At 54.3% G+C, this 25,891-nt stretch overlaps 1 protein-coding gene across 6 annotated transcripts in view; it reads left to right on the forward strand.

Annotated features, from left to right (window-relative positions):
- Positions 1–349: 349 nt before the first annotated feature.
- SLC5A1 (solute carrier family 5 member 1) overlaps positions 350–25,891 on the forward strand; it is a 56,059-nt gene continuing 30,517 nt past the window's right edge. For 2 of the 6 annotated variants that reach the window (XM_053279632.1, XM_053279626.1), the window contains exons 1-14: positions 495–1,015; positions 1,802–2,484; positions 7,305–7,376; positions 9,613–9,717; positions 10,393–10,452; positions 12,246–12,350; positions 16,919–17,024; positions 18,230–18,310; positions 19,614–19,840; positions 20,629–20,764; positions 20,949–21,056; positions 22,123–22,273; positions 24,066–24,234; positions 24,777–24,992. In XM_053279632.1, the coding sequence (XP_053135607.1) occupies positions 2,338–2,484; positions 7,305–7,376; positions 9,613–9,717; positions 10,393–10,452; positions 12,246–12,350; positions 16,919–17,024; positions 18,230–18,310; positions 19,614–19,840; positions 20,629–20,764; positions 20,949–21,056; positions 22,123–22,273; positions 24,066–24,234; positions 24,777–24,992 (1,683 nt within the window). In that variant the 5' untranslated portion in view covers positions 495–1,015; positions 1,802–2,337. Of the gene's footprint in view, positions 398–488; positions 1,016–1,801; positions 2,485–7,304; positions 7,377–9,612; positions 9,718–10,392; positions 10,453–12,245; positions 12,351–16,918; positions 17,025–18,229; positions 18,311–19,613; positions 19,841–20,628; positions 20,765–20,948; positions 21,057–22,122; positions 22,274–24,065; positions 24,235–24,776; positions 24,993–25,891 lie in introns of those variants that run through there. The other 4 variants (XM_053279631.1, XM_053279628.1, XM_053279627.1 and 1 more) reach the window with 4 other exon arrangements.

A 25,891-nucleotide genomic window follows, 5' to 3' on the forward strand; every position in this document is an offset into this window, starting at 1 on the left:
GGCTCTCCACCCCACAAGAGATCCACAGACCCCCCCTGCCCCTCTCAAAATTCTATAAACGATCCTTTAAAAATTCTAGGATGTGCTGCATTTGATTACAGGTGATAGTTTTGAGGGGAGCAACCGTGAATGATATATTTAAATTTCACGGGCCACCTGGACCTGCCTCATAGTGGACCCCCCCCGTGCACCCTCCCCCCCCCCGGGCGAAGAGCATCCCTGCTCGTTCCAACCATGGCACCATCCTGGCTCTCCAACGGCTTGCAAGCCCCACATGGACCCTGCAGGCCTCTGGTCCTTCTCAACCGACTCAACTGTCATCCTGCGTTCCAAGCTCTCCTTCCCAGCACCGGATTGGCCAGCTGGCCCTTGTGGAAGGAGGAATTCCGGGAGCCAGGTACCGTTTCCTCCCATCGCCAGCCCTGGGGGTCTCTCTGCTACCTGTGCTGCGGTTGCAGCTAGGAAGGGTGGGTGGGTGGGGACGACCACCCCAAGATCTGAATGTCGCAGACAGGTTTAGGCAGCCCAGCAGCCTCAGACATCCCGGCTGCCACCAGGACTCCGTCAGTTCCATTTTTAATACAACCAATTAATCCGTGGAAATATCCAGCCGTAGAAAAGGGCAGCCGGAAGGAATTCAGTTAGCACAGCCTTCTGCGCAAAAGGGATGTGAGATTGGGGCAGACCGTGTGTTTCTTCGGATCCCGTGGGTTTATCCAGAAGGGAAAGGGACCCATTTAAATTTGGTTTGCCCAATCAAGGGTCCCCAGATGTGGCCAGAAGACAACATCTAGGTTTAGGCCAACCCCCCAGCCAAAGGCATGGTGGATTCAGGTCAGCTGCGATTTTGACCCCTTTCCCTTGTGAACAAAGGCAGGTTTGCTAAGCAGTCCGTAGACTGGAATTCTGTGAACTGAAGCAAGAGGCTTACTCAGTGAGGTAATGCCGAATTAAACATTGCTGTAAATGCAGGCATTTCCTTGTTAAGGTACCTGCTTTTGTCCTCCTTGCCAAGGTGAGCAGACTTTTGCAAATAACTTCAGTTTACATTGCTGCAAAAATGAGGAAGGCCTCTATTTAAAAGCAAGGGGATTATGCCCTACGGAGTATGAACAAAGTGCCCATTGTGTTGGGAACTTGGGTTTCTGCCTCACCGTGCGTTCCTGGCAAGCAATTCACTGAAGAAGTGGATGGAGAAGTGGGAGGTGGAGTTTTCTGTCAACTCTCTTCCCCCACCCTCTAGAATTGTCCTCACACCTTTCATTTATCCCTCGATTAATTTAGTGTATTAGAAAACCATCCCCAAAGGCCAATGAGCCTTGCTCAAGACCAGTGGCGTAGCTAGGGGAGAGGGGGCCTGTGTTCACCTCTCTCCCCGTGAGCCTCTAAGAATGAGGGAGATAATGAAGGAGATAGGGAGGGGTGGATCTGGGGCCCCTCTGGAGCTGGGGGGGGCGGGTTCTTTGAGCCCATCCGCTCAATTATAGCGACAGCCGTGCTCAAGACAACTAGAATCTATACCAGGGCTCCTCAAGGTTGGGTCCCCAGATGTTGTTGGACTTCAACTCCCATAAACAGCCCCTGTGTGTTTGTGGTTCATCAACACACCTTCCCGCAGTTAAGAGGGAGCCTGCGTCACGCTTTTGAGGCATACGGTTTTGGCTTTTCACCTGGAGTTCAACCGGCGTGGCGAGCTGTGGGAGATCAAGCCCATGGCCCAGCCGGCACAAGCGTGTGTGTGTCCATAAATCTTGGCATAAGAGATTTCTGATGTGGCTTCTCCTTTTCTTCTTCTCTGAAGTGCCACTGATCTGCCTCGCCCTCACCTGGGAGCATGGATGACACATCGCAGCAGAGATGTTAGTCAAGGAATCCTGGGGAGTCCCCAAACCTTGCACCACACTTCTGGTACGGTTTGGGTGCTTAAGGCGTGCTCGCCTCCCAGAGCTCACGATGGACCAAGCCTTCCCGGAAGCCTTTGGAGGCACCTGAGAGAGACTCAGCCTGGTATTCCTGCAGCTGCCAAGCCGCACCTTCCCCAACTCTCTACCTGTTCCTGGACTACAAAACCCTTCAGTGCTGGCTGCTGAAGGGCCTATGAAGCCGGCCTCTCTGCAGAGGGGGAGCCGCCTGAAGAAGCCCTTGAGGACTGGCACCCCTGCCACGCCAGGAAGAGGCACCTGCTGAGACTTCAGGCGGCATCCCAAGGGAGAAGGACAGAATCTTCAAGTTACCTATTAGAGAGGGTGGCTGGAGGTTTATCATTAACCCGGAGGCTCTGCCAGGTGGTATAAGAGGCAGGGTAGCAGAGCAGCTCACGGCTCTGCAGTGGGCAGCATGGCATCCTCGGTGACGGCGACAGCGATGGCGACGGCCTCCACCACGGCGGGCCCCAAGAGCTCCAACGTCGTGGCCATCAACAACCCTGCAGATATTGCGGTCATTGTGATCTACTTCTTGGTGGTCCTGGCAGTGGGCCTGTGGGTAGGTCTGGAGGACTCTTCTCTGTTGCATGCCGGGCTGCAGCTGAGAGCGGGCATGGGGCACGGAGGGGGAGGCGGGGTGCCGTGCAAGTTACCGTGCATGGAGCTGTGAGGGTGTGATGGGGAGGGGTGGGTATTGGGGTGGTGGTGGTGGTGGTGGGAGATCAGCCTGGGCAGCCCTCCAAGTCTGCAGTCTGGAAGAGGAGAGAGACACACGCAGAGGAATTCACAGACTGTGCCCCCACTTGCAGAAGAGGGAGAGAAGGCAAGGCAAGCCCTGGTCCCTCCACGTGGAGGATTATCGCCCTGAAGTGGTATCGCAGCTGCACAGACCCCCCCCCCCGATCCCCTGCAGAGCTCTGTTCTCATGAGGGGTAGGCCTTGAGGGCACTGGCGCGCTATGCATGAGTGTGGGCCCAACCTTGATTGCTCAGAGTAGGTGGGGGGCCGTCGGGATCTGCCCCTGGTCTTAGCAGCTCCTGACCTCCAGGTTCAAATGAGGATCTGGCTGTGGTTATTCAGTGGTGAGGCCAAGAAGCACTCTGTGTATGCTCAGTGCTACTCTTAGCACTAGAATTTCTTTGTGATCCCCTGGAGTAGAAAACGGCCCAGGCCGCTGATGTAAATGGAGATGTCCCAAAGGTGTAATTCCATCTGAAAACAAGCCGCAGTCATCAGAGGAGAATCGTAGGGCCTGTCCACCCTGGAGATGTGGCCTGCTTTTATGGCCGTTCCATCTTCCCCCAAAGAAGCTGGGGGTCGCAGTCCTGTGAGATGAGGTAGGGGTAGGCAGAGATATCACAGGACCTTGCCGCTGGGCAGGCCACCAGTCTGGACTACAACTCCCATCACCCCCTGCCACAATAAATCACAACTGGGGGTGATGGGAGTTGCAATCCAGCAACAGATGGAGACCCCTGACCTTGCCAGGGCTGCAGTTTCCAGGCTTTGCAAAGGATGGGGGCGGAAGTTGCAACGGGCATAAAAAGTGAAGTGTTGCCTGCGCTTAGGATGGCCTCTTAGGGAAGCAGAAAGGAAGCCGCGGAGGTTAATTATCAGCTGATTAATTCTTTGAGGAGGAGTTAGGAATATAGGAAGCTGCCATATACCGAGTCAGACCCTTGGTCCATCTCGCTCAGTATTGTCTACCCAGACTGGCAGCGGCTTCTCCAAGGTTGCAGGCAGGAATCTCTCTCAGCCCTATCTTGGAGATACTGCCAGGGAGGGAACCTGGAACCTACATGCTCTTCCCAGAGCGACTCCATCCCCTAAGGGGAATATCTTGCAGTGCTCACACTTCTAGTCTCCCATTCCTATGCAACCAGGGCAGACCCTGCTTAGCTAAGGGGACAAGTCATGCTGGCTACCACCAGACCAGCTCTTCTCTGGTCTTGTTGTGCTTCCTGCTCAACATTATATTAGCCTCTGGTTCTCAGGTGGGCAGCTTTGGGGCTTTCCCGCAGCCGGACAATCAGCCCAATTGTGTGTCAGTGCTCGGTGCGGAGGAACAGAAATGAGGGCGGGCGGCGGCGGTGGGGGGCAGAGCTGCTTTAGAGTGCTGTTCTCCTCCTCTCTTCTCCGACCCCTTGATTGTCAGTTGGGGGGCCACAGATGGACGCATGGGCCAAATCTGGGGGCAGTGGGGACTGCTTGTTTTCCCTGGCTGGCCATTAGCTGTCAGGTAGGTAGCCAGGGCTGACTGGGGGAGTTCTGGCAGAGTTGAGGCTCCCTGAAGTTGCCCGGTCCTCGGGAGAGATACCCAGAAACCCGGAGAACAGCAGCCTGTTGATCACTCGCTATGCAGCCCTGTTCTGGGCACCGGCTCTTTCTTTGGCCTGTCAGAGCAGTTTCCTGGCCCTCTGCCTCCAAGACAAGTTTGCCCACTTTTCTGTATGCCCTGGGCAGAGACGTTGACACTTTTGCTGGCATGGAGAGCTCTTGACATTTCTCTGTGCCTGGCAGCGCCTAAGGGCCCAGAGGCTGAGCCAGGGGAGGAAGGCTGCCTAGCCCAGTGGGCGGGGGGGTGGGGGTAGAGAGGCCGCAGAGGGGCTGGGCGTGAAGGGGGCTGCTGGGCTGCCCTCCTGCAAGGACCCCTGATGATGCCAGTTCAGCCACCTCTGGCATCATTCCTAGGCGGTTTTGACTCCCTCGGAGCTCCACGGAACTCCAGAGGCGCCAACTCTGGCCAAATTCTTGTACCAAGATCTAAGCCGAGCCGGAGAGATGCTCAGGAGGGGGAGGCACAATGAGTGAAACGCTCGACTGGTGCTTGGAGTCTGGACGGGGCACTGCAGAAGCCAAAGGGCAGAGATGTACCTGCCCGCTAGATCGGATCAGCCTTCAAAGGCGGCAAGGGCGCCTCCAGAGCAACTCCTTGGGGGGAGCGAAGGGCGGGGAAAGGCAGTCTCGGTTGGATTTGGCCAAAAGTTCCCGTCTGCTTTCTAAGTTAGCTTTCCCTTCCTGCCCAAGACCACGTGGCAGGAAAGACTGGGGTGGGAGAGAGGTCAGTAGAAGTCCCTACTGTACGCCTGCAGTACAGTAGAGGAGAGCTGGTCTTGTTGTGGCAGCAAGCATGACTTGTCCCCTTAGCTAAGCAGGGTCCACCCTGGTTTGCATTTGAATGGGAGACTGCATGTGTGAGCACTGTAGGATATTCCCCTTCTTAGGGGATGGAGCCGCTCTGAGAAGAGCATCTGAGGTTCCAGGTTCCCTCCCTGGCAGCATCTCCAAGAGAGGGCTGAGAGAGAGAGAGTCCTGCCTGCAACCTTGGAGAAGCCGCTGCCAGTCTGGGTAGACAATACTGAGCTAGATAGACCAAGGGTCTGACTCAGTAGATGGCAGCTTCCAAGGTTGCCTGGCCAGCTGCAACTGAAAGGGAAATGACCCTGCACCCCACTACACACATGGGCTCACCCAGCCCAAGTCCTGGCAGGAAGGAAGTGAAGGGGTTCCCCTGGCTCCTGGGACGCTGGAGGAGTCTCTTTAATTCAAGCTATAGGACCCTAATCTGATACTTTCCTATGAAGTTTCGGCCTTGTGGGTGAGGGAGTGGGAAATGGATTTGGCCGAGCGAGTTTTGCATGCCAGTAAAGGTGTCAGAGTGGTTTGCACAGGGGAAAGGTATGGTTGATGGTGTCTCGTGGAGGCAATGTTCCCTCCAAAATGTCCTGAGCTGGTCAAACTGTCCTGCTCCTTTCAGGTCACCTATGACCTATTGCATTCCAGCTGCACCCATTCACTTGCTGAGGATGTCTGTACCAGCTCATTTTTGTCTCACCCTTCAAAGCAGAAAGGCGAGGGTAAAGTTGCTCTTCTCTAATCAGAAATCCCATGCTGCCTCGAGAGCCCTACTGCTCCTGCAAGGCGAGTGGCGACCCCCCCCGCCCCAGAAACCATGAGGACCAGCAACATGCTCTCTTAAAGTGCATGGTGGTCGAGGCATGAGACTCTTGCTTCTGAGCTGTAAGGCCACGGGCGTTACATAACTTGGCTCCAGATGTCATTTCCCGTGATTTGTTGTGGGCTTGCTTCCACTCTGTTTCTTGGTTTCTGTGGACACTCAACCACCAGAGATTCCACAGATAGCAAAGCAAACTCTCTTTCTGCACTGGTGCTCTCCGTTTCCGGCGGGCAGAGATGGATATTTCTATTGGGTGTGTGTGTGTGTGCGTGCGCATGCAGGATGAGAGGTGTTTTCTTCAGACTCTGGGCTTGTGAAATCTTGGCAAGCCTAGGAAGACAAAAATATTCTCCTTGGCTATCCGTTGGCTACAGATCAAACTGGAGGAAATGCTTGATGTGTTTGTTTTGGGGGCAGATACAAAAGCAGGTACGAAAGCTATGCCAAGTGAAGGGTAGGGAATCTGATTGGAGTTTCTCACCTAGCAACTGAGGAGATACTGTGTGCATGGGAAATAACCACCGTGGCAGCCTGGCTGTTCCACACAATCATCTGATCTAGGTTTAAGGTGGGTTGCTGACATCAGTGTGATTGTGTGAACCCACACCAAGGGTTGCAGTTAATAATTTATAACCATCACCTCTCCACCTCATGGGGTGAAGGCTCATAACGCCAGAGACATGAGGAAGATGGGAAGGATGGTGGCCACTGTCTTCTAGCAGGAGGTCGAGACACATGGCGTTTTCTGCAAAGGGTCTGCACGTTTTTGGTAGCATAAAAATGTGTGTGTATGTGTATATATATATATATATATATATATAGAGAGAGAGAGAGAGAGAGAGAGAGAGAGAGAGAGAGAGAGAGAGGAGTATTTATTGTAGTTGTACACAGCCCCAAACTTTACAGCAACAAAAAACAAATCAAAACAAAAATTAAAACAATTTAAAACCACAATTCTGGTTTAAAAACATGGGTGAATCAATGCGTCTTTAGAGACTTTAAACAAGCAATCGGAGATGGGGAAGCTCTTTTTTCAGCAGGGAGTGCATTCCAAAGTCTTATAGACAAACATATATGTCTCTCCCCTCCTAACTGGCTAACTCTCACCTACTAAAAAGCGGCATCTTTTTAATGTGGTGATTCTCTTTATTTAGCAAGGGGAGAATACCTGGACCTATCTACCCCCCAGCACAGTACCCCAAATCTTATGTTTCTTTTTAGGCTGTGAACCCTTTGGAGACAGGGACCTACCTACCTACCTACCTACCTATCCATCCTATCAATTATTTCTCTATGTAAACCGCTTTGGAAACATTTGTTGAAAAGCAGTATATAAATAGTTGTTGTTGATGCTGAAGTCTGTTTGGGGCTGGTCTGGCTGTCTGTCCTAACGGTGTCTCCCTGCTTTTCTCTCCCTCTAGGCGATGTACTCCACCAACCGTGGGACTGTGGGCGGATTCTTCTTGGCTGGCCGAAGCATGGTGTGGTGGCCGGTGAGTTGCGTCTGAACTGTGGACTCCAGCACAGGGAACTCCTAGCAGAGAAGTGGCCCAGCGGAGGCTTTCCAGCTATTGCGGGACTACAACTCCCATCACCCCCAGCTGTGCCTGGGGGTGATAGGAGTTGTAGTCCAACAGCGGCTGGACAGGCCCAGCTTTGCCACCCCTGCCCTGGCACGCGTGTCCCTTTCGTTTCTCTTCCCGCGTCTTCCGGGCATTCAGTAAGGTGGATTTTGCAGCCCTGGAGGGCCGGCTTATGGGGCTATTTTCCATAGCGGGGCAGGATCCTTGTAGTCCTTGATTAAGAGGAGACTACCAGGGGCATTGGTAGGTGCTTAAAAGTTCCACGGTCCAGGCCCACAGCCCCTCCCTCACCTTTGATAATTAAAATCCATCATATCCATATTTTTTTTTTAAAGTCTCCAGTCTTCAAACACAGCACCTCGGAAGGCAGACGCAGCAGAGAGCCAGGGAGGCCAGCCAGGAGCTCTGGCCAGGTGGCTTCACGGCTGCCCTTTCTTTCTGGAAGAGGTTGTGGAGGTGGCTGGTGAGATTCGGGGCTCTGAGCCACTCACTGGGGGCCTGTGCCCCTTGGCCACCCCCTGCCCAAGTTCAGGATCTGGTGCAGAGAGTGCTGGGAGTTGTAGTTCAACAGCATTCGGTGACCCCTGATAGGATGCATTTAAAACAAGCTGATTCGGTTTTGCATGAAAGGCCAAGTATCCTCTGGGGTGAATGAATGTTTCCCCCCTTCCTGGGGCGGCCATATGGGAAAGAGGACAGGTGCCGCTTGTCACACAGGGGGAAAAGAAAGCTGCACCTGTTGAAAGTCCTCTTCTGGGCCTCTCCTAGGCACAGGGGCCTGTGTGCTCTTTCCCCAGGAGGCAGCCGTGAGCCCTTCTGCCTTGGGCCAAACTGAGTGCCGTTCAAGGAAGGAGCCTGATCAGCAGCCGCCTTGCCAGAGGCCAGAGAAAATGTGGTTAATCATTTCTTGGGACAGCATTCCTAATAACCTGGCATTAGCCTTAATCACGAATTGAAGGGGAAAGTGCTCAGGGCAGCCTTCAGCAAGGGCGCCGTGGGGGGCAGGTGGGGGGAGCATCACGTCTGCCGCCCGGTCCTCTCCTCCAGACTTGAGCAAGTTATCATTTCTGAACGGAAGAGCAGAGGACACCACCGACGCCGACCTCGCCCTGCCAGACACCAGGCTCTGCAAACCACATGCACACGATTCTTCATTCACAGCGCATGTAGAGTGTTGCAGGCAGCCAGTCATTTGTCATCGGGCTGGGAAAGCAATCGCACTTTAGGAACACAGGCAGCAGCTGTATACTGAGTCAGACCATCGGTCCATCTCGCTCAGGATTGTCTTCACAGACTGGCAGCAGCAGCTTCTCCAAGGTTGCCGGCAGGAATCTCTCTCAGGCCTCTCTTGGAGATGCTGCCAGGGAGGGAACTGGGAAACTTCTGCTCTTCCCAGAGCGGCTCCATCCCCTAAGCAGAATATCTTACAGTGCTCACACTTCTACGACCAGCACAAGAAGCTGCCTTTCGGGTGCCACTCGACGCTGCTAACTAGCCACTCTTCAAATGGAGGCTCTTATCTCGAGCAGGGGCAGAGAGCAACGGTTGTTATGCAGCCCAGCTCCTCTGAGGGGCTCCATGTGTGTTTCTTTTTAGATTTGTGAACCACTTTTGTGGATTCTTTGGTCAAAAAGTGGCATATACACCTTCTTAATTATGATGGCGTCCACAGGGGCAAATGCCCAGGGTCCTGCCATGTTGCTCCCCGCCCCTGCCCGGCTGGTACCCTGCTGCGCTGGTTTGAACCCAGCAGGACACTTCCGGCCCTCCTTGCTTCAGTCACACAACCCTTGAACCTAGGAAACGGCCTTCCACTGGTCCAAGCAGCTGTTGGAATCTAGGCTTAAAGGCAGCGACCAAGATGTGCAACCCATGCAAAAATTACCAGTGCCAGTTTGTTTCCCGAGATGAATCTGAGATTCCTGCCTTTGTGTGGGTGTTTGTCTAGCACTTTGAACTGCTGGCCAAATCTGGACGTGTGGATTGTGGCATTTGCTTCGGCAGGCTAGAGCTCATTTCATCCGATACGGCGGTCAACATGGCGGATCTGTCTGATGTGGTGAAATAAACATGCCGCGGAGGGGAGGAGGGCTCTTCTTCTTCCCTCTGGGGTCCGACCCAAGGCTCCTCTCTTCTCCATTCCCAGATTGGCGCCTCTCTGTTTGCCAGTAACATCGGTAGCGGCCATTTTGTGGGACTGGCCGGGACGGGGGCAGCCTCGGGAATCGCCATCGGAGGATTCGAGTGGAATGTGAGTGCCCTTCTGTCTAGCTGGTTTCGAGCCAACAGCCAGGAATATCTTTCTGTGCCTCCTCCTCGCCCAGCTTCCCCATCATTCTTGCTAATAAGTGTTTTCTGAAGGGGCATCCTTCTGCAGTGGGGATTGGGGTTAGGGTGGGGGCTGCTTCTCCTCCTCAGCTGTCCTTTCCTGGAGATGAAGGAGTGTGAGGTGGCTATAGCCCCAAGAGGCTGCCACACACACACACCCCGCCCGCCCGCCTGCCAATGGTTTACTGGTGCGAATTGGCTGGCGCTTGGGCGCCCTGCTACTGGTAGGGTTGCCATATGCAGGCTTCCCAAATCCGGGTGGCCTGATTTGCATGTTATGCAAATTATGCGGCAGCTAATCTGCATTTGGAAGCGTGGTGTAGAAATCGAATCAATAATAATAATTTTACTTATTCATTTATTTGACAGATTTGTATACTTTCCCCTCTTTGCCCCCCTCCCATGTGATCGGATTCAGAGTACAATCCAGGCAATCTGGGTAGCACAGTTGAAATCTGTGTAAATCCGGGTGGAATTTAGCAGCCGGGTGGAGGAGCCAAAATCTGGGGGCTACCCTAAATTTGGGGGGGGCATGGCAACCCTGGCCGCAGGGGGCATCCTCGAGGGAGACTGACAGCCGTCTTGCTTTGGTTTGCAGGCCCTGGTCATGGTGGTGATTCTCGGCTGGCTGTTTGTGCCCATCTATATTAAGGCTGGCGTAAGTACACAAAGCAGATAATGGACTTCCTCCATCCTGGTTCATGCTTGCCTTGTTTTCTGGGTATCGTGGAGGGGGAAAAACTAGCCCAGCCCTCCCAACAGCCAGAAGTTGCACAGGCACCCCTGCCCAGAGCCCACCGTTTCTTGCGAAGTCTGTCTTCTTTTCTTGACGGATCTCCTCCTCCTCCTCTTCTCCTCCTCCTCCTCCTCCTCCTCTGATCCCAGCCTCGGTTGCCTTTGAGCTTCCAGAGCTGAGATCTTCAGGGCCACCCAACTCCTTGCCTTAAAGTCAATCAAGCCTTGGTGCTGTGTGGCTGCGACAACTACTTGTATCTGAATAGCTGCCTAGCCTGCCTGCATTTTTCTCACCTTCCTCTGCTCTGTGTCAGACTGTAGGCTCCTCAAGGCAGGCACCTGTCCTCTTATCTCTGCAAAGTGCCCTGGACAGGAATAGCACTAGATCAATATCTGCTTCTAATCATCGTAATAAATGACAATAGCACAATAAAGCTCTTAGGCAGGTGTCTCCATACTCTTTAGTGGTCCTGCTTTGCAGCCTCCATGCTGGATGGCTGCTAACTGGGCAGAGAGGGACCTTTTTTTAACGTGGTGGTTCTCTTTTTTGAGCAAGGGGAGAGCAACTGGCCCTCTCCACCCCCAGCACAGCATCCCTCCAGTGGCGGTTGCTGGTGTCGGTCTTATGTTTCTTTTAGATTGTGAGCCCTTTGGAGACAGGGAGCCATCTTATTTGTTTGTTGTTTCTCTGTGTAAACTGCTTTGGAAACATTTGTTGAAAAGCGGTATATAAATATTTGTTGTAGTAGTAGTTGTTGTTGTTGTTGGATGAATCCCATGTCACGCCCCAAAGCAGAGGTGCAGATCCTCCCCTAGCAGAGTTCCCTGCTCCTCTTAGGAAACCCACCCCAACAAACCTATATCTTCACTTTCCAAAACATTCTCCCCACCCCAAGGACCTTTCCTCCCCTCCAAAATGACCACGACTCTCATGGTTTTTCCCCTGTGGGTGTGGAAGGTTGCCTGCTGCTAATGCGCCTCCAACGGTGCATTCCCTGGAAGGAAATTGGTACAAGTGGGAGAGGGAGGGAGGGAGGGAGGTGAGCTCCCCTCCCTGCTGCCCCCAAATCCTCTTGTCAGGAAGTGCCCTGAGCTTCCAGCCAGAGGGGCTTCTCTTGGTGAGCTCATTGCCTGTCTGTTTTGAAAAAAACAGCTGCCGTTCTAGGTGATCATTGACAAGCCCGGTTCCATGCATCCAGCCACACATCCCCGGGAGTGCTTGTTTCCCTTTCACTGGAAGGTAGTGGCCTCTTCTGGCAAGGAGGGGGTGGGCTTCCGGGCCCCAGGTCTGAGCCTTCTCTGCTCAGCCAGCTTGCTCTTTGCCTGCTATCTCTGTCCACTTCCAGAGCCCGCTGCCTTCAGTGCTTTTATACCAAGTCAGACCACGGGTCCATTTAGCTCAGGATGGTCTACACTGACTGGCAGCGGCTCTCCAAGGTTCCAGGCAGGCGGGTTTCTTTCCTGGCCCTACCTGGAGATGCTGCCAGGGATTGAACTGGGGGGCCTTCTGCACGCAAAACAGATGCTCCACCACCGAGCTACGGCCCCATCCCGGCCTAAGGATAATATCTTGCAGCACTCACATGTAGTCTCCCATCCAAATGCCAACCAGGACAGGCCCTGCTCAGCAAAGGGGGAAATTCACACTCGCTACCACGGTGCCAGCTCTTTGTTGCTCTGTCCCTTCAAGCTGTTCTGCTCTTCCTCCCTCTCCAGGTGGTGACCATGCCGGAGTACCTGCGGAAGCGCTTCGGAGGCAAACGCATTCAAATCTACCTCTCCGTCCTTTCGCTGCTTCTCTACATCTTTACCAAGATCTCAGTGAGTGTTACGACGATATGTGACGCCCTGTGCTTTCGGCCCAAATAAGAATGGGCAAGGCAGCTGACCGGGGTGGGGAGGCCTATACAGTACGCAGAAAGGAGCATTTTGTGTTGGGAGTTCTCTCTGGTAAGAGACACCCTTCTATTACAGCAGAGTGCACAGAGGCAAAACACAGCGGAGTCTGCCTAGGCATGCTGAGAGCAAAAGAAACTTGGAGCCAGTTCATAGTTTCAAATCAATATGAGGAGTCTTTATTGGAGAACTCCATTCTAGATAGGAAATGGGGAGATAGGATCTCTAATATAGCTAGCTAGCTGGATGCAGAGAGATGCTGTCTGCATCTCTGTGCACACAAGGTGCAGAGAGAGGCAAGCGTGTGTTAGGGAGAAGAGAAGGAGGAAGGGGCAGGAAGTCAGTCCCTGAGAGTAGCAATCTACATATCAAAGGGATAGTGTCAGAGCAGTAGAGAGGAGGAATGACCAACCTCTCGACCCCTCTAGCCCTCTGACTCACTAATCTGTCCCCCTCTGTCACTGAGGCATGAGGCAGTGCAGAGTCCTTCACTTCCAACATTTTGATCTCCTGCATCGGGCAGCACCCAAAGGAAAATGCCACCAGGGACATTTTCAACATTACAAGCCAGGGGTTCTCCAGGGGGTGCTGGACCCATCATCCTGACACAGAACACTCCACAGTCACCAAATCCACAAGGTAACCAGGCCACGGGTGACCATAGCCTGGTCTGACTCAGACAGAAACCAGTGCAGTGGACACACCTGATGAAGTTGGGCAAAAGCCCCCAGGGCCATGCCAGCCAGCCGGAGATCCAGGGATACCCCAGGCTGCAAACGTGCATCTCCAAGAGGAGCGCCACCCCATCCAGAACAGGCTGACCCACCACTGCCAAAGCACCAGGAGACCCTCTGTCTTGTCCAGATCTAATTTCGTCTGTTGCATTTTAAGCCTTGTCCTTGGAGAGGGGTGCAGTGGTTAGAGTGTTGGAGCCTAACCTGCCTCACGGGGCTGTTGTGAGGATAAACATAACCATGTGCTCCTTGAGGAAGAGCGGGATATAAATGGAAGTAAGTCAATCAAAGGAGGTCAGCGCTTGCGGGATTCTGTCCTGTGCCTTTCAAGAGGGACCAAGCCTCACTGGAGGTTTCCCGTGATGACAGGTTCCTTTCCACAAGATGGCCTTATGGCTTGTCTCGCTAACTCCTTCCCTTCTCCCCACTCCCTGCCCGGCCCGAGCTGTAAAATAGAAAGGACCCTACTCTCCTCCCTGCAAATTCCCAGGGGCCCAATCCACCAGGAAGTTCTTCCGCAAAAGCGCCAATGCAGAGGGAAAAACCCCTCCCCACCAACTCCTGTGCAGCTCCTGTTCATTTCCGATTTGTGCTCCAGGGCCCAGGGACGTCCCTCCCTTTTGCACCCCCAAAAGGTGGCTGGGCCCTACGTTTCCACCCCTCCCGGAGCCCTTGCCCTCCACAGCCTGGGCAAACCCTGGCCCCTTGTTTTCCTGCAGTTACCATAGAAGCCTGCTCTTTGCCCTCTGAGTGGGAGCTGTGAGATAATCGCACAAATTAACCTAAAAGGCCCGGCCTTCTGCCCTCCGTCTCCATCAGGCTGGCAATAACTGATCTCTATCATGGTTACTAATTAAACAGCGATGAAGGGATACGAAGAGGCCCCACTCATTCCCCAGCCCCACGGGTGTTTGTCTCCTGAGGCTTAATCCACCAGCACCCATGGCTTTCTCAGCACTGCAAGGCATGGCAAAGTGTGTGTTGTTTTCTTTTGAAATGCCAACTTGGAATCGGAAGATGGGCACGCTGAATACAGAGCAACCAAGCCCCACGGCAGGCCAGGCCAACCCCACAATCGCTTCCCGCAGCAAATGGCTCTGCGCTGTGCATCTCAGGATCCCTGGAAACAATGCAGTGGCTGGGAGTGTCCTGCCGACAGAAGGGAGGCTATCGAGCGAGCGTAGTGCCCACAAACAAGGCACCATTTGCCTTGAGCTTTGGGTGTCCAGAAAACTCTCTCCATTGGCCAGTGTACATTGCCGATTGGGTGGGGTGGGGAGGCTGAGAGGGAGCACACGGTGGTGGTGGTGGTGACCCAAGCCTCCCCCCCTGGCGTTCAGCACAGATGAGGCAGGCTTTGGAACGGGGGCTTCACACCTGCCCTTTCTACTTCCCACCTGCAGGGCTTGCTGGCTTGATGCTATCTATGTGGCAATTAAATTGGCAGACCCTGTCTTTTTAGCCAAGAGTGCCTTACATAAGAACAGCCCTGCTGGATCAGGCCCAGGAAGGCCCCTCTAGTCCAGCATCCTGTTCCACACAGTGGCCCACCAGGTGACTCTGGGAAGCCCCCAGGCGGGAGCTGAAAGGGGCCGGCCCTCTCTCCTGCTGCTGCTGCTCCTCTGCAACTGGGATTCAGAGGCTGGAAGCGGCCTCTAGCCACCAGACTAGTAGCCATCGATAGACCTGTCCTCCGTGGATTGGTCTAAGCGCCTTTTAGAGCCACCCGAGCCCGTGGCCATTGCCACACCCTGAATGCAGAACGTGGAATGCAGAAGATTCCACAGATTAATTACGCGACGTCTTGAAAAGTGCTTCCGTTTGTCAGTCCTGAATTGCCTGGCTCTTAGTCTTGATGGCTAAAGGCTGGCTCCAGAGTAGACCCAAAGGGAGGATGCCTCCGAATCCCAGTTGCAGGGGAGCAACGGCAAGAGAGTAGGCATACCTTCACCGCTTGTCTGCAGGCCCCCCAGAGGCATCTGGTGGGCCACTGTGGGAAACAGGATGCTGGACTAGATGGGCCTCCTCGGGAGGAGGCCTGCTTTGATGTTCCCAGCAAGGTGAGGTTCTGCGCGGCAGCGTGCAAGATCCGTCGGACCCTGACTGCCAGCCCATGACCCGTGATTTTAACTACTGACCAATGTATTCTAACATGTCTTTTTAAATACTTTTACTGTCTTAGATGCTTTTAACTCATATAGTTATATATTTAACGGTGTTTTACCTCCATTTTACTAGTCTTCCCAATAGAGTTGCATTTCCCTATAGACCAATTTTTATATAGATTGCACTAAATTGCTTATGTTAGTTGTTTTATCAGTTTTATGAGTCTTATCAGCTGTCTTCCCTTATTTTTTTTAGCTACCCTGCTTTTACCCTTTAGTATATCTTATAGCTTATTTTAAATACATTATACTCTTTAGGCGTTTTTATCGTTGTGTGCATTTACTGATGCTGGTCTTTGACCGTAATAAAGTTGATTGATTGTAACCTGCAAGGATGGCCAAGAAACGTCCAGGGAGCCTTTGAAGCCCCAGCAAGCGCTTGCGTTAGGGTTGCTCACTGCTCCATCCAGCTTGCCACTTCGGCCCCCAACCGAGTAGCTGAGGGCTCCAAGGCAGTGCCTTGCCAAGGTGAAGCTTGGTGTGCCCAGAGAGGTGATAAGGCTTTAATGGGGCCAATAAAGGCACTTAATGGAGGTATCAGATGCAATTAATCGAGCTGGATTCCAGCTAAGGAGGCCTTGGAAGGCCGTTTGGGGAAGTCCACATGGCTGAGGAAGCTCAATCATTAACAGCCCTCTTTTCCTTGCGGGGTTGGGGTTGCGGGGTTCTCTGGGTTACGTGGAGGTGCACCAGCAGGAGGGAAGCCTTTCCAGCCCAAGGGTGTCAGAGACGGAGCAAGCGGGCACCTCCGTCTCTCCACGCTGCTAATGGATGTGGGGAATAGTGTGCTGGGAAGAGGGACTCCCTCCCCAGTGAACGTGGACAAGAGCGACACGGAGGCGGGTCTCACGGTCAAGGAGACCCACCTCCATAGGGTTTGCAGGGCCTAAGCCCGCTCTCCCCACAGACCGACTGCCGGCTCCATTACGGAGCCGGTGGGGGCTGGGAGGATCGGGGGCCGAGCGGCAGGGCGAGCGCGCAGGGCATGCTGGAGAGACCCCCGAGCCGGGAGGCTGGTTTTCAGCGGCGGCCCCTGAGCGGCGCGGCTACTCACGATTTCAAAACCCGGGTTCGCGGAGCACTCGCTCTGCAGACCCGGTTTAAGCACCGGGCTACAGAAGCAGGTGCCCCGCTTAAGAGCCACCGGGCTCGCAGCCAAGCCTGGTCGTTCTCCCGGTTGTAGGAAATCGGGCTAGCAGAGGCAATCGTGTAACTAGCCTCCTAGTCTCTCTCTCGCCAGACTTCCTTGTCTGTGTGGACACAAAGGCCTGCTTAACACAATTGCAAGCATCTAGGTCTAATGGGGGCTACCGACATCTGCATCTAGGTTTAATGTCGGTTACTGACATTAGCACGATTGTGTGAACGCAGGCCAAGGTGGTGTATGGCCCGAGATGACTTTGAGATTTCCACCTTGGTTTGGGTTCACACAATCATGCTGATGTGGGTAGCCCACATTGAACCTAGATTCAAATGGCTGTGTGGGCCAGGCCAGAGGTCTCTTGACAGCGCCCACCATTTCCACAAGCGGGTGGCTGGGGGAAGCTCCTTTCGGTCAGCCCCTCGAAACACTCCTTTCCCCTTTGTGCTTCAGGCGGATATTTTCTCCGGAGCCATCTTTATCAGGATCTCCATGGGACTGAATATCTACGTGGCTATCATCATCCTACTTGCGATCACAGCTCTCTATACCATCACAGGTGAGCTCTCGGTCCTGCATCTCCTCCGCAGCGTCAGTGGCACGTCCCTTCCCTCGTGGCAGGGTTGCCTTTCGCCTTCACTCTCCAGCCTTTTCCGACCCCTTTCAGTAGAGCTTTGGGCTACCCCAAAAGACAAGCCACAAAGCACGAGAACAATCTCTGTCCTGGCAAATGAGTAAAGACTGGAAGGAAGGTGAACAGGATAACATAGGAACGTACGGGCTGGATCAGGCCCAAGGCCCATCTAGTCCAGCATCCTGTTTCCCACGGTGGCCAACCGAAGGCTTCTGGAAGGCTCACAAGTATTATTATTTTTTACATTTATATCCCGCTCTTCTTCCAAGGAGCCCAGAGCGGTGTACTACATACTTAGTTTTCTCCTCACAACAACCCTGTGAAGTAGATTAGGCTGAGAGAGAAGTGACTTGGCCCAGAGTCACCCAGCTAGTTTCATGGCTGAATGGGGATTTGAACTCGGGTCTCCCCGGTCCTAGTCCAGCACTCTAACCACTACACCACGCTGCCTCAAGTAGGACAGGTAGAAAATGGCCTTCCTTTGCTGTTGCCTCCCACCCCCCAGCAACTGTTATTCACAGGTAGATTGCCTCTGAATCTGGAGGTTCTATTTAGCCATCGTGACTAGCAGCCATTGAGACACAGCTTCCTCGTCCTCCTTGAATCTGTTCAATCTTTGTTTAAGGCCCTTGAAACCATCCCCACGTTTTATGGCGGTGAGTCCCCAGATTAATTCTGCATTCTGTGAAGGAGGACTTTCTTCTGTCTGTCCTGAATCTCCTGCTGTTCACTGGATAACTCTGAGTTCCAGAGAGAGGGAGAGAACCTTCTGCCTCTCTGCTTTACTCATGATTTTATAAATATCTGTCACACACACCCTGCCGCCTTTTCCTAAGCCAAAGAGTCCCAACACTTTAGCTCAGGGGTTCTTAAGCTTGGCTCCCCAGATGTCGGTGGAATACAGCTCCCATCATCCAGTGGCCTCTGGCCGTTGTGGTTGGAGGTGATGGGAGCTGTAGTCCACCGACATCTGGGCACCCAAGGCTCAGAACCCCTGTTGGTTTTTTAAAATCCCCTTTTTCCCTTGTCAAAAAGCGGAGGGGTCCATCAATGCATGTGGAGCTCTGCCCCCCAGGGGATTGGAAGAAGGGCTCACCGTGTCGCTTGGCTTCCCCCTCTTTGGCTCTCAGGGGGACTCGCGGCTGTCATCTACACGGACACGTTGCAAACGGCCATCATGCTCGTGGGCTCGGTCATCCTGGCGGCATTCGGTGAGCAGAACGCATGAGCAGAGCAGCAGAGGAGTAAGGAGCTGTGGGGTGGGGTGGGGTGGGGTGGGGTGGGGTGGGGTGGGGTGGGGTGGGGGTTCCCAAAGGTGGCCACTCAGCTTGCTTCTCTCTCTCCCCTGCCCTGCCTGCAGGCTGGCCATGCAAGCCCCTCGGGCAGGGTGGGAACTAGCGGGAGAGGAACAACCCAAAGCTGCCTCCTTTTGGGGGCCCCGGGCACATTGAGGTGAGCCTGCTCCGGGGTGCGAGGCTGGGGTGGCGGCTTCCCACCCTCATCCCCTACCCCCGTTGCAGAAGGCGGAGTAGCTGATGGCACAGAAGTACCCTTTCGGGGCGACCCCTCTCCATGGTGGTCATCTTGAGACCACAAGTGGGTCAGGCCCATTGCAGTCCCAACAGTCGGACCACAGGAGAGAGGTCCAAGTCAGTGGGGCGGCTGCAGAGTCAGGGTGTTAGAGATTGTCGCTTTTTTACCCTCAATGGGCAACGCAGCAGAGCATTCAGGAATGAGCACACACACTCCAGTTACAGAGCAGGCAGCAGAAGATGGTTTAGTTATTGCAGCTATTTAGAGAAAACCTATGGAGATCCTTGTGTAACGGAATACTAAACGTTTATGGGTTCAATACACTTAGATAGGAAAGACCTAAACCTAATCTAAAGGACTACGTAACAGATAGGTAAGGGGGGAGAGAGAGATGTTCCCATCTGCTCTCTGTGACTCAGCACAGAAAGTGCTGCAGAGTCAGTCCAGGGGTCATAGGGTAGGGACAGAGAGGGAGACCCCGACTCACTGTCTCTCCTCCCAATGCCCCCAGTGGTCATTAGGACGGTTGGTGCAAAAGGTCGATGCATTGGAAGTCCATCTCCAACACAGGGTTCCTCTGTAACAAGAGGATCGTGGGACTTCCTGTTGCTCCGCATGCAAGCAGGCCGAGGAGACAGAAATGGGTCTGACCCTCAGGGCTCGCTCTGCCAGGACCTGCTCCCCAGGAAGCCCCACTGAAATGAATGGGGGCTGTACAAGATGAGAGGGAACTTCATCCTGGAAGGTCCCCGTAAACCGTGAAGGTCTTAATCAGGCCTGCAAAGGGCGGCTGTTCTCTGAGCAGGGGATAAGTTGGGGGGTTTGTGATCAGTGGGGAGAGAGACATATGAGGGGTAGACCCTCCTTGCTGGCAGACCTTTGAGTGGGTTCTTGGTGTCTGTGGCGACCTTGCAGAATGATGCAGGCGGCGGTGGGCGTCAGAGAGCAGCTTGGCTTGAAGGGCTGCCTTGTCTTTCGCAGCATTCAACAAAGTCGGAGGATATGACGCCTTTGTCGAGAAATACATGGCAGCCATCCCGAAAGTGATCACTGATGAGAAAACGAATATTACGTATGCCGAACAATGCTTCACTCCCCGTGCGGATTCCTTCCAGATCTTCCGGGACCCCATCACTGGCGACTTGCCCTGGCCGGGACTCATCTTTGGTCTGAGCATCCTGGCGTTGTGGTACTGGTGCACAGATCAGGTAGCGTCAACAGGCTGTCCAAGAGGCTTGGCCCAGATCCATGATGGAGGTGCCACTACCGCTAATGCTGCTCCTCTCCCCCTTAACAGCATGTTAAGAACAGAGGAAGCTGCTATATACTGAGTCAGATGCTTGGTCCATCTAGCTCAGAATTGTCTACACTGACTGGCAGCGGCTTCTCCAAGGTTTCGGGCAGGAATCTCTCTCAGCCCTACCTGGAGATGCTACCTCTGCATGCCAGTGGATGCTCTTCCACTGAGCTATGGCCCCCTCCCCAAAATAGGAAGCTGCCTTAGACCCCTTAGGCCCACCCAAGTCCTCAACCTTGACTCCCCAGAAGTTGCCAGACGACCCCGGATACAACTGAGGCACGAGGAGGTGATGGGAGTTGGAGTCTGACAACATCTGGAGACCTTGGCGGAGAACCCCTACTTTAGGCAGAGTATTGTGTCCTGGGTGCTGAGCACTGGGGCGCGTGATTTCAACAGAGCAGAGGTCTTGGGCACAGGTTCCCGGAATGCCCCCCTGGGCGGCCTTTTGAGATCAGCATTCCGGAACGATGCTTTCGGGAACTCTTATCCAAGAGCTCCGTCCTCTGAGCTTGCATGCTGCTAGCGACCCGAGACCCTGGCAGACGCTCGGGGGGGCTCTGAGCAAGCGCAGGAATATTCTGCAGCATTTTATTGGGGGCGCAGAAACATTCTGCAGTGTCATGGATGTCAAGGAGGCTGCTCCCAAGCCGGGACCCCTGACCGCCCTCCCCTCCCCTTGGTGTGTCCGTCCCGTAGGTGATAGTCCAGCGATGCCTGTCCGGAAAGAACATGTCCCATGTCAAGGCTGGCTGCATCATGTGTGGCTACATGAAGCTCCTGCCCATGTTCCTGATGGTGATGCCGGGAATGATCAGCCGCATCTTGTACACTGGTGAGACAGCGACACGCCCTGGATGCCTGCCCCGCCCCGCCCCCCCGCATCCATCACACAAATCCTGGAGCTGAGGTCCTCAGGAAGGGGTCTGGTGCCACTGGGGGCAGCACAGCTTCGCGGCTGCTCTTCCGTCCTTCCCTCACCCCCAAGTAAAGTGTGCCTGGCTTGCCCTTTCCCTCAGAGGAGGTGGCCTGCATCGTGCCCAGCGTCTGCAAGGAAGTCTGCGATACGGAAGTCGGCTGCACAAACATTGCTTATCCCACGATGGTGGTGAAGCTCATGCCAAACGGTGAGACCCCCGGCTGCGACGATGGGTGGGAAGAGGGACCTGGGAGGGGAGGGGCTGCGCTTCCAAGAGAGGAAGTCGTCCAGTTCGCAGAAGACTGGATGTGTGTGGAACCCTCCGCCTGGGATGTGGTGATGCCACCAGCTTGGGTGGCTTTCAGAGGGGCTTGGACGGATTCTTGGAGGGCAGGGCTATCCATGGCTACTAGATCTGTCCAAGACTGGCAAGACGCCTCTGAATCCCAGTTGCAGGGGAGCAACTGCAGGAGAGGGGGCCTGCCTTCATCTCTTGCCTGCCGGCTTCCCAGAGGCATCTGGCGTGGGCCACTGCTGTGCGAAACAGCCTGCTGGACTAGAGAGGCCTTGGGCCGGCTTCCCAGGTTCCCTCCCTGGCAGCATCTCCAGGAAAGTCTGGGGAAGACTCCTGCCTGAAACCTTGGAGAGCTGCTGCCTGTCCATGTGGACCAGATTGAGTTAGAAGGACCCCAAGAGTCTCTCTTGTTCAATATGTTCCATCCCCGAAGGGTACCATGTTTTCTTTTTTTCTTTTAAAACTGGTTTTGCAATAAGCTTAACGGCAGAACCCTTGGACACACACCCTTCTTCTAACTTCACAGCCGGCTGTGGTGATCACTGGCTCGGGCGCTTTCCAGATTAACCCCTACAGCAGTGTCACACTAGATCTCCCAAGTGTGCTTCCATACTTCCTGTGTGGTGTCGCTGCAGTCCCTGCGCTGACCGCAGGGTGCCGTTCACATTTCGGATGCCTTGTTTTGGATTTTATCGCTGCGATTTAGCACTGTAATGTTGTATGTCCGTTGCAGAAAAGTAGCTTTCTTTTCTCGCTGTAGGGACATTTCCCCGTTGTAGATTCCGGGGATCATTTTCAATTCGATCTCGTCAAGCTGAAGCATTTTGCCACAGTTGTCGCTGATAATCTGGGAACCACCCAGGAGGCTGAGCCGGGGTTCTCCTGGGGGGTGAGGCGAGTCAGGACTTTGAAGCTTCAGTCCTGCCTGGTGACCTGACCGGCTCCGGTCTTTCTCTCCTGGCTCCCACTTGCCTTCCAGGCTTACGAGGCCTGATGCTGTCGGTCATGCTGGCCTCTCTGATGAGCTCCCTCACGTCCATCTTCAACAGCGCCAGCACCCTCTTCACCATGGACATCTACACCAAAATACGAACGCAAGCGAAAGAAAAAGAACTCATGTTCGTGGGCAGGTAAGGGGGACCCTCTGGGGCTCTGCAGACGAACCTGCTTGCTGCCGTGCTGCAGCTGGGATGGGATAGGACGGAGTCCCGTTATGCTTTCTTCCAGGGTCTCTCTCATGCTGTTGACTACAACTCCCATCATCTTCAGCCAAAGGCCACTGCAGCTACAGGGGCTGTCATGGAAAGCCCCCGCAGTTCTGGGTTTGTGACTGGATCACTGCGTGGCCTTGCTATTCCATGGGGAGGGGGGGACCCAAAGCCACAGAAAGAAAACCCCCTTCATCAGGGCCCACTAAAAAAAGCAGTGTGGTGGGGAGGAGAGCTGGTCTTTTGGTAATAAGCAGGACTTGTCCACTTAGCTAAGCAGGGTCTACCCTTATTACCAAAAGTGTGAGCGCTGTTAAGATATTCCCCTTAAGAGATGGAGCAGAAGGTTCCAAGTTCCCTCCCTGGCAGCATCTCCAAGAGAGGGCTGAGAGAGACTCCTGCCTGCAACCTTGGAGAAGCTGCTGCCAGTCTGTGAAGACAATACTGAGCTAGGTGGACCAAGGGTCTGACTCAGTAGATGGCAGCTTCCTGTTTTCCTCTGTATGTTCCTATGTCACAAAGTCATGAGCCCGCTTTCAGTTTTCCAGAGCTTGCTTGCCCCCCCTCTCTCTCATAGCCTCAGGATGGTGAAGATAGTTCTTGCCCTACCCTTTTATTCCCAGAATGATGATTCTGTGCAGGAGGGAGGGTAACGATTGGTCCAAGGTCAACTCAGGGAGATCCACAGCATGTGCTTCCTGTTCAAAGTCCGACACCCACCACCATGCTGGCTTGGAGTGGGGGGAGGCATGATATGGGAGTTCCAGAATCTGCTGTTTGCAACGGCCTGACGGTGGAATGCAAGAGGTGCTAGGAAGACCCTAGAGAAGTTAGCATCTGTGAGGTGCAAGGCAGGCTGCAGAGACAAAGAAGCAAGCATCCCTCCATTTTTCTTTTTAATATCCGATATCTGCCCTTACTGGGCCAGCTGGATCTGTCTCCAGCACCAAGTGCAGAGCAGAGAGCAGAAGTGGGGAGAAGCAGCCTAGGCTTCCTTACAGAATACCTGTGGTGCTGTGACGCCCCCTTGTGGACATGTCGGCTACCTGCACGTGCCCCTCCCTGATGGGCTGGCGGCCAAGTCCTGCTTGTTGGATGACTCCCTGTTGAACTGAATTTCCTCTTGAACAGCCCGCCTGCCAGCTCCACAAAGGCACAGCAATGCTGCTGGCTGGGCTGCTGCCGAAGCGATCTTTCTGCTTACCGGGAAATGTGGCTTGTTTTTACCTTGAGTCATTTGTTTGGGGATGTGAGGAGAGCTGGTCTTGCGGTAGCAGGCTTGAATTGTCCTCTTTGCCAAGTAGGGTCTGCCTTGGTCGGCATTAGAATGGGAGACTGGGTGTGTGAGGACTGCAAGATCTTCCCCTCAGTGGGATGGGGCCGCTCTGGGAAGAGCAGAAGGTTCCCAGCTCCCTCCCTGGCAGCATCTCCAAGAGAGGGCTGCCTGCAACCTTGGTGAGAAGCTGCTGCCAGCCTGTGAAGACAATCCTGAGCGAGATGGACTGACTTGGTAGAAGGCTGTGATCTCAGATAAACCCCAATGTCTACGACTTGCTTTCCGCCTGGGTGGGGCAGCAAATGAGAGAGTGGGGATGTCTCAGTCGGGAGGCGGGGAGGCCTCTAAAACAACCTCCTTGGGGTTTGCAAGTGCTGGCCCAGAACGGAACTCCCGCGGGTGCGTCTGGCCTCATGGAGGCTCTGCGTGTTTGTGCAGGTTCTTCATCTTGGCTTTAATCGCCGTCAGCATCGCCTGGGTCCCCGTCGTGCAGTCGGCTCAGAGCGGGCAGCTCTTCGACTACATCCAGTCCATCACCAGCTATCTCGGCCCACCGATTGCCGCCGTCTTTTTCCTGGCCATTTTCTGCAAGAGGGTGAACGAGCAAGTAGGTGCCGCGGCGAAGAGGTGGCCCCCTCAGCCACTCCTGGGGAGGGCAGGCAGCTGCTGCTGCCATTTCTCTGAGCACCCATGAGAGAGGGGTGGGGAGCAGGCCACGAAGGGGGTCACCAGGGCAGCCCCCACGAGAAGGAGACACCAACGTAAGAACAGACCTACTGTCCCGGGCCCCGGGCCTGCCTAGCCCAGCATCCTGTTCCGCCCAGTGGCCCACCAGATGCCTCTGGGAAGCCCGCTGGCAAGAGCTGAGGGCATGTTCCTCTCTCCAGCTGAGGCTGCCCTGCAACTGGGATTCGGAGGCACCCTGCCTCTCAGCCTGGAGGTAGACTCTAGCCGGCACTGGATTCAGACCTGGGGGTGGGGGGCGTGTGATCCGAATGGGTGCCTGTTCCCCATGACAACCTTAAAGAAGAAATAAACCTCACTAGAGGGAACTGAGTACGGATTGTGACCAAAGCCAGCCAGCCAGAGCCGCGAGGAGGATTGCAGCCCCTCCCCGGCTGAGCGCGCTCTCCCTGCTGTCTTCCACAGGGGGCCTTCTGGGGCCTGGTCATCGGGCTGCTGATTGGACTCTCCCGCATGATTGCCGAGTTCAGCTACGGGACGGGCACCTGTGCCACTCCCAGCAACTGCCCGGCCATCATCTGCAAAGTGCACTACCTGTACTTCGCCATCATCCTGTTTGCCATCTCCCTCTTCATCGTCCTGTGCGTCTCCTTCATTACCAAGCCCATCGACGATGTACATGTACGTAAGCCACCGCCCTCCTCCTCCTCCTCTTCCTCCTGGTCTCTCCCGTTCTCCTCTGCCCCCACCCACCCCGATGGTTTCACATGGCTCTGAAATGTGATTGAGTTACCATTTCATCCCATCCCTTCCTCAAGGGGTCCTAGAGGAGGGGCTCTCAGCCTTCAGCCCCCGGCTGTGGTAGGACTACAATGCCCATCGTTCCCAGCCACAAGGGCCAAAGGTCCATTTGGCACAGATGGTTTCTCCACCTCCCTTTTATCCAGAGCAACGCTGTGAGGCTGGCGAGGCTGGAAGAGAGAGAGTGCGCATCTGGCCGAAAGGTCACCCGGTGTCTAAGCAAGGACTTGTGTCCACAGCACCCCCAGCGCTGGTTCGACATTCTGACCACGGTGCCTCACTGCTGCTCTCCTGAAATGCATTTCGTGAATTTGAATTTTGAATGAGAAATAATATCTGTGGGGCATGGCCTCATCTGAGCTCAGGGCTCCGTCCCAGAAACAGCTTTGGAGACCAAGGCTCAATTCTGGAGGGTGTGAATCTGGAGTGGCAGGAGCTCTGCCCATATTCAGAGTGCCTCTCCCTTGGCGTCTGCCAAGGATCCTTCTGCCTCAGGGCTCCGAAAGAGAGAATGTGGGGCCGCTAGTCAGGTTAAAACCCCAGCCCCAATTCATTCTGTTTTTGAAATAAAGCACAAGTGAGGAGGACTCTGGGTTTGACAGAGCAGAGGTTTACCTCTTTGCTTAGCCACGAGGTATCCCAAAGGGGCTCTTTTTCTCTCAACCCAGTCTACCTCCCAAGGTTGTTGTGAAAATAAACATTCTATAAGATGTGCAACGTGCTGTATTATATCCACTAAGGCCTGGTAGGAAAATGATGGACAATTTACCTCTCGTGGG

This window comes from Hemicordylus capensis, chromosome 15 (assembly GCF_027244095.1).
Source record: "Hemicordylus capensis ecotype Gifberg chromosome 15, rHemCap1.1.pri, whole genome shotgun sequence".
NCBI lineage: Eukaryota > Metazoa > Chordata > Lepidosauria > Squamata > Cordylidae > Hemicordylus > Hemicordylus capensis.